The sequence below is a fragment of the Cricetulus griseus genome, chromosome 8 (assembly GCF_003668045.3).
Source record: "Cricetulus griseus strain 17A/GY chromosome 8, alternate assembly CriGri-PICRH-1.0, whole genome shotgun sequence".
In the NCBI taxonomy this organism is placed as follows: Eukaryota; Metazoa; Chordata; class Mammalia; order Rodentia; family Cricetidae; genus Cricetulus; species Cricetulus griseus.
In genome coordinates this window covers 48254933-48268867 of record NC_048601.1, presented here as the reverse complement: position 1 = coordinate 48268867, position 13935 = coordinate 48254933, and the positions used below count along the sequence as shown (strand labels likewise).

At 39.5% G+C, this 13935-nt stretch overlaps 1 protein-coding gene across 1 annotated transcript in view; it reads right to left on the bottom strand.

Moving 5' to 3' along the window:
• Suclg2 (succinate-CoA ligase GDP-forming subunit beta) overlaps positions 1–13935 on the bottom strand; it is a 265264-nt gene that overhangs the window by 111188 nt on the left and 140141 nt on the right. The window contains exon 7 of the mRNA XM_027428935.2: positions 7449–7545. Within this exon, the coding sequence (XP_027284736.1) occupies positions 7449–7545 (97 nt within the window). The remainder of the gene's footprint in view (positions 1–7448; positions 7546–13935) is intronic.

The window sequence follows — 13935 nt, the reverse complement described above, 5'->3', positions numbered from 1 at the left end:
GCTGTTTCTTTGAGCTTTACTGAGAAGCACTTCACTTTTGAAATGGGAGCCAGCCATCATTTCCCAGGCATGGCCAGTTAACTCCACTTGCTTCCTAGAAAAAGAAAACCACTGCTTTATGGTACTCTGAACTCACAGGCACCCGGGGAGATTTCCTCCAGGTTCTCTTGCACATGACTCAAGTGTTTGGAGCGGGTCTGTGCAGAATGGTAGATTTACATTCAAGAAGACTAAATAGGTCATTTAGAAAACTAAGCACATCAAAAATCACATAAATGAGTACTGACTGACAAGAGAAATTCTTACATGGAAGCTGACACCTGTTTAGGTCCCAGGTGTTGCCACAAACCTCCAGTAACTGCCCACACTACGAATCCATGGAATAAATGAGTAATTACTTTCCACAATTGTGTAGTTGTAATGAAGGAATCCTGCAATTACCAAAGGAACTGGCCAGTGCTCTGTGCTCCCTGCAAAGGCACTTTCTCAGCAGTTAATGACCAGTATAATAATCAATAGAAAAGCAACTTCATTCTTGGCTTTCCACTGGGTTTATAAATACATTCTAATTAATTTATTAGTAATTTTAGCTCCTCCATTACTCATTGGCAAGATTACTTGTAAGTGACACCTTCAAAATGAATGGGCAAAGGCTATCAAATTGACTTTCTAAGTGAAGACTTGCAAATAAAAGAATTCTTGGTCAAGATCAATAAACCAGTAAATCAAAATAGGTCCAAGCTAAACTTTGCCCCTTAATATAAAGAATACAGTTGCAAGCTGCTCCAGAGAAAGGATAATTAATGGAGATGTATGCAAAGTTCAGAAGGCAGTCCCAACCAAATGCCTGCAAAGCGAGATTTTCAAAAAACTTCTGCACATACCAAGTGCAGAAAGGAACTTGCTGTTTGATGACCAGCTTGAGAGCCCGACGGGCAGTGCTTGAAAAGGAGGGCTGCAGGAACCATAGTGGAGCACCTACAGCAGTCCTTGGCCAGCTGCTCCCTGTCTGGTAATAGATCAATGTGTGCAGTTCCAAGAGCTCTGGGAAACTAAAATACTGCACAATTGTAAAGTTAAGTAAGAATAGTCAGTTAAGAAGGCATATCCAAAGCTGGGATTGGTGGTTTACACTGTAAACTTAGCACTTACGAGGCTGAGTTAGAAGGATTTCAAATTAAGGCCAGTGTAGCCTACCTATATACAACATTAACAGTCTTAGGGACATAGTGTCTCTGTTGTCTGTCTGTCGGTCTGTTCAGTTATTTCTACATGACTATGACAACATATCTGATACAAGTAACTTAAGAAGAGAAGGGTGGATTCTGCCTGGTGATTTCAGTTCATCCTACTGGTAAGGTGTGGTTGACCAGTTGGTTGTACTGTGGGAGTATGTTGGCAGTGTCTGTTTACACCAAAGTAGACCAGGAAGCAGAGAAAATATGTAAGAAACCTGATGTGGATATAACCTTCAAAGTCCTAGTGAACTATTCTGTCAGCTATGCCCATGTCCCCAAAGTACCCTGAGCCAAAGACAGCTTTACAATGTAGGGGGTGACCCAGTGTTAAAAAATCAGTGTTGGGGAACAGGATTCAAATTGAAAAGGTAGCAGTTTTCAAATCTAATTCTTGGCAAAGAGATCCTAAAACCCTTGTAACTTTCTAAGCAATGAAGCTACCGGGTGGATGTTTTATTCTAATACTTGGCCTTTGGCTCTGTTTTCTCAAGACCCCTAGGGATTTCCTGGAAATAATTTTAAATTTCCCTTATATCTCACATAGATAGAAAGTATTTTCCAGAATACAATGATACACTGTAATAAATAACCAGAACTGAAGAGCAGGTTGGGAGAACACTGATGTACAGACTCCCTGCTGTACTTGATCAGTAGTCATCTGAACACAGAACTGTCTCAAAGCAAGAATTTTAATGACTAGCATTTTTAACAACATAACTGTCATGGCAGGAAAGTTTTAGCTGAAGGGTGTGAGGCTTTTGATGGCCCTCAAATTATATACTGCTGCATATGGTGGCTAAAGATGTGAAAGGTTTCACACGGGGAATCTGCATCAGGGGTGGCAAATTGTGTCTCTCAAGCCAGCTCATAAACCTGTTTGTTGTGTATGTACACTTCTGTGTAAATTTACATATTGTCCAGGGCTTCTGCACAGGACAACAGCAGAAATGGCAACTGCAATATACACCACAAGGTTCACAAACCCCAATATGCTTACTGACACTTTGTAGCAACCCCTACTTAGATGTACCTCTCAGCACATCTGTATCTTGCTTCAACAGCCTAGTAACCACACACATCCATAATATTCTTATGGAGTCAAAAGGTACTTAGCTTAAGTATGTCTGAAGAATGAAAAAGAGAACAAACAAAAGCTACACAAAAAGGAGAGACAAACCCCTGCGTAAGAGAGAGATTAACCCATGCATACTGAAGGACTCTTAGAAGCTCATTTCTCTGTTGACACTCTTCCAAATGTACTTGCTGAGCTATCCTGCTACAGGTGGACTCATGTCTGTGTCAACAACAGGCCAATAAAATCAACGTGCCATCTTGCTCAAACCTTAAGCTTTCTCATTTAAATAGACAACAAACCATGATAAAATGTATTTCTAGAAATGGGGAGCTTAGCTTGGACATTGAAAATCTCAGTGTCACATAACCGAAATCTCAATTCTGTAGAAAATTCATCTTGAACAAAAACCAATCTGGGTACAAAGTAGAAGAAAAAAACATACCTATTAATATTTATAAAACAATTTCCACCATCAAAAACATATTGTTACATGGTTGATAGATTATACAAATGAATTTTCCTTCTGAACAAATATCAAAGAAAGCCAAGGGACTTATATTCATAGGGTGTTTGTGCTGTTTTGTTTAGCGGCGTGAGATTTTGCAAGCTGCTAATTCATCCACCTTGATGGAGAACATGACTGGCAGTGAGAGGCCTCTGACCCCTGAGCTTCAACAGAAGACTGTGCCACTGAGTTAAACAAAAGAAAAAAAATGCATTTCAGAAGGAGACATACACATAAAAGGAACAGAAAAACAGCAGGAAGTACGACTGTCATAATTAGTTTGGAAAATAATCTGTCTTGAAGCAATGTGCTGTGTTTGATTTGTGATAAATAACCATAATGTGCTATTCAAATGTGCCTTGCCAAGCCGGCTTTAAAATGCTGATCTTTAAAAGGAGTTCCACTTTCCATTAAATATTGATGTTCTAAGAGTTGTGTACTTTTAAGAAACTTTCCTCCAGTTGCTATGAAGAGAAAATAGATCTGAGGTGAGAGGGGGTGGGGGTGGGGGAGTATAGAACCAGAAAGGACTGTGAAAATAGAACTTTGTGTATAATGAGAGAAACAGAGGACACCCACTAACAGCATGGGCACTTGTTGGCATGAAGCAACAGGGTGGTTATTTAGGGAAATCTGAAGAAAGAAAGGGATTTGATGTGCCAGTTAACACTGGATCACCCAGCTTTAGTTCTCAAGGAATCTGGGCTACACAGTCACTGCTCTAAGTGGTTCTCACTTCTTTGGTTTAGTGAATGGAGGCATCTCCAGATGGAGCTGACTTGTAAACTCAATCTCTGGCCACACTGGGAGAGACCACTCTAAGCACTGTAGGATGGCTAGCAACCTCCCTACATTTCCAAGCATGTGACAAAAGCAACATTGCCAAGTTTCGACAACTTTCTGACAAATATCCCCTGGTGCATAGATAAGGTACTCATCAGTTTTTCAAAGACCCCTCAAAAGTTATATTTTTGTGATCATAGATGGTGGAGGGGGGAAAGAAAACATGATGCAGATTCTCTGAATGGCTTTGCAAAGTGAAAGAATAATGTACAACAGTTACATAAACCTGTAAGAAAAACTTGTTCTCATGTGGCTACAGATTTACTCAATTGATTTGGGACAACAATTAAATCAGGGAAGAAAGTAGTTAATTTCTCTTTAACTACTCAAGTAACAATTTTCTTTGGTTTCAATAGAAGCTGAGTCATTCCTGTAGAGGTGTTTTCACTTTATTGTTCTATTTTCAATGGGAAATGAATGGCCTTTCTCCTAAACCATGTAAACACTGACCAATGTCTGGCCTACGCTGGACATGTGACCAAACAAGGCTAATGAGAACCAGGTGAAAGGCTTTCTATGGCTGCTGGAATGGTAAACACTGGACACCATCTTTGCTGCCAGCACAGACAGCCTGACTAAGAACAATTCAGAGAAAGCAAGGCCGTTTGATTCCTTCAGCTGAGTGAATGGATTTGGGCTCCACAGAAAGTAGGAGAGAAGCCTCATTCTTTACAGAGCACAAGCCATCCATCCACATTGTGAACTCCCCTGTTAAGTGAGTAAAAGTAACCCAGGTAGGAGCAGGTAAACAAGAACTAAGCAAGGTTAATAGGTTTTTATAGGTCACTACCAACCATTATAATCCTAGTAAATGATTACAATTAAACCCAGTGTCAAATTACCCTCTGAACGACACTGCTAAACATATTGGAAGGAATTGTTCTTAGACTGTATTTCTTCCAAGTCAAATGTTTCCCAAGGGCAACTCAGCAGCTTTGATGCTAATGACATCACTGCTTTTCACTTAACAGGATGCTGTGGAAGTACATGAACAATAAAGTAAATTTTTTTTTTTTAAAAGTAAGCAATAGAACAAGGAAGAAAGTCTCCTTCAAAGAAATGGCACAATGGCTAGCTTTTAAGTAAAAATGTTTCTGATACATAGCTCTTAAGTCTCCATATTATAAGAACAATAATTAAGTTTTCTTGTGAAATGGTCTGTTACTGACCTAAATGGAAATGATGTAAGGCAGTTAGATTATAAATATTATCGACATTGCTAAGCTCTAAATGACTGCATTTATAGTTCCTACGTAGAGGAATGCTGTGAGGGACTGTGACAAAGATGAAGACCCAACTTGTATATTTGGTCATTAATCACCATTTCCTAATTGGGTTTAATTTGATTACTGCTCATTAGATTTATAAACCAACACTCTCATTTAATTGTGATTATAATTCAATAGCCAAACTTTTATGGTACAATGAACAAATTAATAGCTAAAGATAATTTTGGTCTTAAAAATATCATGTAAGGCTTCTGCTAATTGTACATAAAGAATGTGTTTTGTGATAATTCCTTAAAAATACTCATAAATTTTTCCTGTTCTTATTAATTAAAAAGCAAACTTTAGCCTTCATAAAGTTTGTGAACACCAAGAGAAGGAAAGTTCCTCGTGTAGTCCCCTTCCCCTGAAGCCAGATCACAAGGGTGAATAAAATAATATTACAGCACAATTGTCACCCCACCCTGTAGAACATTTCCCTTCCTCCTGCTCTTCATTTTCTTTTTTTAGATTGTATATTGTCATCCACATGATCACACATGCATGCAGAGGTCAGAGACAACCCCAAGCTTCATTCCTACAGTGCTGTCCATTTACTTTTTGAGCTAGAGCCGCCCACTACCCTGGGACTCACCAAGTAGGTCAGTGAGTCTCAGGGATGGCCAGTTCCTGCCATCACAAGAGCACCAGCAAGAGTTCTAGGAAAAAATTTAGATCTTCTTGCTTGCAAAGGAAGTACTTTCCTGACAGATCTGTCTCGAAGACCCTTCCTACAGTCTTTTCTTAAGACTAGGTTTTGCTTTGTAGCCCTTGATGCTCTGGAGCTCAAGACTCTCCTGCAGTTGGGATTACTGACCTGCACAGCCAGGCTTGGCTCCATATATTATATTGAAAAGCCTTTATAGTAAATGCCTTCATTTCTTGAGTATCAGCCTTCAGTTCTGAGAATGCAGCATTCATGTGACTTGTGTTCTCAAACATGGGACTATGGTCTGGCATGGAGGACAACCATACACACTGAACTGAGAGACAAGGGCTCCCATCCCATTCTGCAGACCTAAATGTCTGATTGTCATAAAAATGGCAATGATGAATCTTACTTTTGAAGGGCTACTGGTGAGGTGAAAGGCTATCACAGTGCCTGGCATATTGGTTCAAAACAGTTGCAACTCTTCCTCCTCTTTATATAAAATACTGATGGTTTTATAGTCACAGCAATTAAAAATTAATTTCGAGGAGCTGGAGAGATGGTTTAGTAGTAAAAAACACTTTTTGCCCTTGCAGCTAGGGACCCAGGATTTAGTACCCATATGAGATGGCTCACAAATGCCTGTAACTGCAATTCCAGAGTAGCCAATGGACGTGTTCTGCTAGCCTCTACAGGCACTTGCAGGCATATAGTATACATAATTCACTCAGGCACACATACATACAAAATAAATCTTATAAAACAAGTTTAAATAAACATAATTTGTACATATACAACTTCAGATAGTTTTAATCTTGTGGTTATCAGAAACTTGCTACCAGTTGGACACTGGTTTTCCTGAAAAATTCTTACTGGCTAAGCAGACAAATGTTCTTTAATGAACATGGGGATAGGCCTATTCTGTATCTCACTCTAGATGTACAACCCAGTTCACCAGTCTATAATATAGGTTATCATTTTTACCACTTTGATTAATAAAAGTTTTTCTTTTATACATCTGAAGCTTAGCCAGTGAAGTGTGCAGATCTGTAGCCAGAATATGATGGATATAGAATCTGAATTTGTCCTGAGGCCTCTCTGGGTTCTGAAGAGAGTCTTTTAAGTTTTCTGAATTTGACTACAAAACCTCTACCTACGAAAAATACCTAGGTCCCAATGATAGTGTCTGTACATACATACTCAGCTCCTTCTACTCAAGGACAAAGCGCTTGGAAAAGGCAAAGTTTGTGAGCTCATATTCTGACTTAAACTATTCTAACTGTCACTCCACTCCTCAAAACTCCTCCATGAAATTCAAAGCCTTTGCTATGAATGCGTTTCTAGCCAAAACATCCTGCAGTGGTGGTGGTATGTGCTGAGGCATAAAACAGTGAACAGTGGTACAAGTCGATGCTAGAAGAGAAACCGTGTGTTTAGTTGCAGAATAGGGGTTTCTTCAAGATGGTGGAAGTCTCATTCAGGACAGGAGGTGAAACTGTGCATAGAGTTTACAAATTCAAGATCATCAAACTGTTCAGAAAGAATCAGGTGCAGTTGTTAAACCCACATATAGTGATACACACCCACACCTAAATCCTTCTATCAGCAGGAACTGCTGAAAAACGAGGGCTCTGGGCTTGTCTGCATGCATGAAAGTCAGGCAGAAATGCTTGGCATCTGCCTACAGCAAACCCAAATGTTAAAATGTTGAGCACCGTCATGGGAGCATCTGAAATGAGCTCAAATTAAATTACTGAAAGAAATGAACGCCACACTGCTGCTGCTATTGCAGATTTTTTTGAAAGTTAATTTACAGTTTATATACATAATTATAAAAGTCCATTTGCATTTCTTCCTTTCTGTTGTTTGTTACCTTGTCCTTCTGCAGTCTCACCAAAGGGGTTCACTTCCACCTGAGTCGCATCAATCTTCAGGAAGAGATGATACAGCTTTTTAATCTGGTCGGCTGCCTAAGTGATCAAGTGAAATGGAATTATACCCAAGCAATACAAGAAAGTTTATTTTGCTCCATTAACAGAATCTTAAAATTAGAAAGTTATGTCTTTATTTTCAGTTAGGTTTTCTGAAGGGAAAAATTGAAAAACATGATGATTTTAATTTCCACTGCTATTCATTAGAAGAGATTGCTCAACTTTCCTCTAGACACTAAGAGGAGACCATTATTAAGAAAACAAAATATTTTCTTCGTAGTCTAAAAGCGCCATTAATCCTTTTGTGAATTATCATGTCCCTGTTAGTCATGTTAGACTGCAATATAAGCTACAATCACTAATACAAACAGGCTCCATTTAAGTAAAAAGGTAAACAGGCTTTTGAGACTTTATAATGACAAGGTTTTACTTATTAGGCTGGAATAAAATGGTTATTATATTCATCAATCCAAAGCCATAATCTGTAAAGCAATTCCTGAGTGTCTGATGGAAACAGTGAGACAGAAGGATGAAAGTCTTATTAAACAGGGCAGCCAGGGAACCATGCAGCTCCCACTGGACACAGAGGGTCCTAGAGGCAAAGACTACAGAAAGCATGTGTTTGTAAGCCCTGTGGCATTACCTTCTCATTCTTCTCAGCGAACGTACTCACTGCTCACATCAGGGCAGGCTAGTTTGTACCATGTGGTGGAGCTTTGGACAGCTCATGTGGGAGTCATCATACCTTCAGGAGACGCCACACTTAGAGTAAACAGAGGAAGCCTGTGCAACTGTGGATGCACACAGGGTGGCACTCATTCTTGGCTGTCTTACTTCCCATTGCCACTGGATGTCCACCATGCCAGTACTTATATACAGTAAGAGCCACAGGTGCTGCCCCTTCTTCGTATTACAGAACATCTGATATCTATAAGGCTAGCTTCCAGGTTGCTGGGCCAGCTAGCTTACAGCTCTGCCCTGTCACAGGGTTGATGTGATGGAAGAAACGGGGATAAGGAGGCCTTTCTACTCCTTCAGTCTTAACCCTCCCAGTTCTTATAACACCTATGAATCAAATCCCTAAATATAAATTCACACTAGGGTCAATATCGAAAGCTGGCCCAGGTTTGGCTAAAGCATTTCTATAGATATCATAATATCTGAATCTTAACTATATCAGGTCTATGTGAAAATTTTCTAAATCCTGGTTGGAATCTGATGTACATTTTATAAATGAATGAATCCAATGTGAAAAGCTAAAAATTATTATTTTTTCCAGGCAGGATTTCAAGATGGTTCCCAGACTGACCCCCAACTTACTGTACAAACTCAAACTCATGGCCTTTCTGCTTCAGCCATCCTAGGCAGTAGGGTTGCCAGCACTTCCTATTACACCAGACAAGGACAGTCTTTTTAGTATCAAATGTTTTATGGGTAGGTATGTCAGAGTTTCTTATGATTCTATTTCTAAATGATAGCATTCCAGACCCTATGAGGCAGACACTGACAGCTTCTGCTGTCTGAGATACATTCTATGCACATGCTAAGACTCACACTTTCCATCTTTGCAAGCAACTATCTATCCTTATTAATAGAAACCTTCATTGCCAGGGTAAATAGGACATCCTTTTAATTGTCGGATCATATTTTATTGTGTAGCTATACTACCGTTCATTATATTCATCACTAAAATAAAGACCATATGCCTTCTTTCTAATAGCTTCATTTAGTTGAAATGTCACCTTTCTTGTGTCTGTAATACATGTGACTAGGTATTTTTAGGATAATTCCCCCAGAGGAGCTGAATAGAAAGGAACATTTTATTTATTATTTATTGAATATGTATATGGTCAAGTGCATGTGTTTGCGTGTTTGTGTTGTATGTGAATGTGTGTGTACACAAATGATGTGTCATGTATATGAATGGCATGTGGAGACCTTGGGTATCGTTCCTCTAAATTATCCATTTTGGGGTTTTTTGAGACAGAATTTCTCACTGGCCTGGAGACTCACCAAGTTGTCTAGGCTGGGTAGTCAGTGAGACCCACAGATCCAACTGTCTCTACCTCCCATCATTGGGATTACAAGGGTATGAAACATGCCCAGCTGTTTCCCCATTGTGGTTTCTCAGGATTGCACTCAGTGTCTTGTGCGTGCTCACACAACCCACAACCCTGAAAGCATTTTCAATCTGAATGAGTCTACTGAAGTACTCAGGGAACTACCCTGCAAGCCCACACGGCAGTCCAGAAAGACTTCGTACTCAATGCTATGCAGCATCTGCAACGGGCTGGGCATAGCACGTGAGAGCAGGTATTGTGTATGTAGTGCTGATGGAAACCTCATGTAGTGAATGAGTCTGAGCATCATTCTAGCTCCTAAGATACGCTTGCATTTCATTTCTATGGATTTTGTATACTTTCTTGTTGAGATTTAGATGTTTTTAATCATTAAGTTAAAGGAAGTGTTTTTATGTGAATAAAATTTGTTCTTTATCCCATATAAGTTGCAAATGTGTTTCTCCTATAACATTCATCTTTCAACTATGTTTGTGTTATTCCCGCCACATGGGAATCTAAGGATAATCACATCACCCATGCCTCATGGCTTCTGGCTTTTTGTCAGACTTTCGAAAGGCCAATCTCATTTTGGAAGTAGTTAAAAGCTCTCTCATAATTTTTTTTCTAATTTGCTTTATTGTTTCCTAGTTTTAATCCTGATACTTCTTAAAACCTACAAATCTATATTAAATTAGAAGGCCACTCAACCACAAATTGTGGAATGTGGGGATCTGAGGAATCCCCAAGTACATGGCAGAGCCATGTCAAGGACTGCAGTGCCTCAGACCCATGGGAGTTGGCAAAGCTTTCCTTTGGTCCATGTGCTAATATTGCCAGAGTGTACACATAGATAGCATCAGCACACTTTCCTCCAGCATAACAATGTCCTCAGGGATGTTTACAGCCAGAGAGTGTCTCCTACGGTGGCCTCTTACAACAGAGGCTAGATAAAATCAACTCGTGAGTTTCTGGTTTGTTGCTGGGTTTTTTGCTTTATCAGAGCAGCCCACTCAATCCTATTTTTCCATGTGTGTCTGAGTATCTAGGACCAAGCTGTACAAGATACGGTAATTGCATTTTTGGGGGGTTAGGGCTTTGTTTTTGACTTGGATCCTGTTAAGTTGCTGGAGTTGGTCTTGTATTCATAATCTTAGGAGACTGTGACTCAGCCTCTCAGGTAGTTGAATATGAATATATATATATATATATATATATATATATATATATATAATATATGACTGTATGTCTGATTTTTGATTTGTCACTTAGACAGTTGTGGTACATCTGCATGTGTGCATGTAGCAGGGCCCTACTTACCCAGTCCCTGTGCCATTCACTTCTGTAGTCACTGCCTAGTTAACACTTAATAAATGATTTAATGAGTAATTCATCAATAAGGTCAAAGTATATAATAGAAATAATTTTAGGTACATAAATGAGGTCTATTGCAACCATTTCAAAAAACTGTGGTAAAATATACAGAATACAGATTTTACCAAGGCAGCCATTGGAAGATGAACAGGCAGTCCCTTGGCTTTGGATTATCTCATGGCAGGACCAGTGACCTAAGACTGTTTAAATGTTTGCTTTTCTCACACGCTTTTTCTGCTCATGGCACTTTTGCATTAATCCTCATGCCTTAAGGCAGGCAGCATCCTCAATCAGAGACTCCTGTTTTTATACATGTTACAAAGAGTTTCACTGACCTCAAGAGCCATCCATCCTTCCTACTATGCAAACAAACTGGATACTCCTCAGTAAAGTATAAGCTATCCACATCTCACTCATTTTCATTCTCTTTCCCTCTCCTTCCTTCCCCACTTCATGTATTCTAGGCCTGCAGAATGACCTCCACTAGTCCATAAGTCCCTGGAGAACAATGGCTACCTTTTGGTACTTTGGACACAGCCTAGAAAAGTAAGTTACATGCAATCAGTGCTTGCTCAGTGAGCAAATAAAGAGTCAAACCTATGAAGATGTCAGCCAGCCAGTGACACGTAAGACCCTGTCTTAAAGATTTTCTTCTTTCTTTCCTTTCCTTGATAAATTAACTTAAAAATAACTTGGCAACTTGGCCCCTTGGTGACCTCAAGAAGCTGCATATTCACTTTTGCTTCTCTACACAGCACATCGAGAAACAGTGTTTGGGGCACTGGGGAAACATAATTATGCTATTTAAGAACTAGAAATAACCCTTAATTTTCTCTTTACATGTGGGGTTAGCAAGGGTGTCTTAGGATATATTTAATATTATTAGCATCTGTAGAGATCTCTACTGTGTTCATAAGCTGAGCATTCCAACAAATGGGTGGGCAGCTTTGACACACACTAGGTTTATTCTGCTCCCACATTCTGACACCTATTGTTGATAGCCTAGAAGCATTGAATGTAGCCAACCTAGACATCTGATTTCACTTAATCTTGCACATGCCAAATGCTTCAGAAGTACATGCATGATAAATATGCATTCTGTGAGCTATGATGGGAATCAGGATCTAGCAAGTGAGACTATGGAAAGATGGAAGAAATGCACATGGGTAAACACAGAGGATGTGCACAAGTGACTGAATATACCTGGAATCAAATGTGGGACCAAATAATTGCAACACCATGACTTCATATGAGACTGTATTTCAGGGACCAACATCTCCACATGAGTAGCCTTTAACTATACCTTTTTGTTTGTTTGTTTCGAGACAGGGTTTCTCTGTGGCTTTGGAGGCTGTCCTGGAACTAGCTCTTGTAGACCAGGCTGGTCTCAAACTCAGAGATCCACCTGCCTCTGCCTCCCGAGTGTTGGGATTAAAGGCATTGCCACCAATGCCCAGCTTAACTATATCTTTTAAAAAGGCAAATGTAGTTAGCAGCCCCATTCTAACAACATGAAACTAACCAGTATAGAACAGAGCCCAAAATTTGTCCAGCATCTTCCTTTGAAAACTGTCTCCATAGCACCTATCTTGGAAAGAACAATTCTTTTCTCTAGTTGTCTGTTGAAGGCTGGCCATTTTGTCCCTTCCTGGGGCTTAGTCTAGGAGAACCTGTCTTCTACCATCATGAATCCTTTACTTTTCAATAGTCTGTATTTCCGTTTTCAGATGGGTGCAGTCTGCCCTCTCTTACACACTTCTGAAGTCTTGTTCCACTTTATCCTTCTTTGACTTGCCTATTGTCACTATCACACTTCCAGAGACAGAATTAAAATCTCAAAGTTAAAGGCAGGAAGAAACCAGTGGGAAAAAATCACTGTCCCCAAGCTAAATAGGAGCTGTAGGTCTCATGTCCAAAAGTTTAACTAACCACAGGTTAGTTACTATTATAGGGCTGGTGAGATGACATAGTGGCAAAGGTTCTTCCTGTCAAACCTGATGACTTGAGATCAATGCCCAGAACCTACATGGTGGAAAGAGAGAAATGACTCCAGCAAGTTGTCCTCTCTGATCATGCATACCATGGACATGCACACATAATATATTGTACAAACAAACAGATAAGATAAGAAAGAAAATATTCTAAATGAATATTGACTTTTTCTGGACACCTAGGTCTTTTTTTCTTGTTATTATCCCCCAAGCAATAAATTATAGCAACTATTTACAGAGCACTGATACTTGTAGGGGGTGTAAGATGCCTGGATAAAAATGTGTGTCAGTTATAAGCAAACACTATGCCATTTTCTAAAAGGAACTTTAAGATGAAGTAGATTTCAGTATACTGATGGCGATCCTCCATGGGTAATGTGGGAGAACTTACTGTATAACCATTGGATGGACCCAGGACAGTGAGGGCACACAGAATTACTAAGGAACCCTCCTGCAGCTAAAGAGGAAAAGGCTAGGAAAGCAGGCAGAAAGTTCTAACTTAGCTGTGGGATGAAGCTTGCCTGTGCTATGGGTCAAACCAAAGGCACAACCAGAAGTTCATAAAAGATTCTGTTCACCAAAAGCTTGAAGTACCACTTTTTGTCCTCAAAGTCAAAAGATAAGGCTACTACCGTGGTTACATTTTTAATTGTTCTGAATGAAATATTGCCTTCATGCATGCCATCAATATTCATTTCAAATGCCCACTGGCTATAAAAGAATAGCAATTAGTCAAGTAATGTGCATTATTAATAAACACAATAAGAATCTTGCTTGGTTGTGGGAATTAAGGTCCCACAAGTACAAGGCAAGAATTCTACCAGCAGAGGAACTCATCTTTAATGGAGTACTGTCAACAACCACTCTCACACAAGACTGAACTGAATCCCCATTACAAACTTCTCAGCCAGTAGTCATTATCCCCATTCTACAGATGCTGGAAATAAATTCCTAACAGAATGAACATGTATATGCCAAGCAGCACAAGCAATGCTTAAGAAAAAATT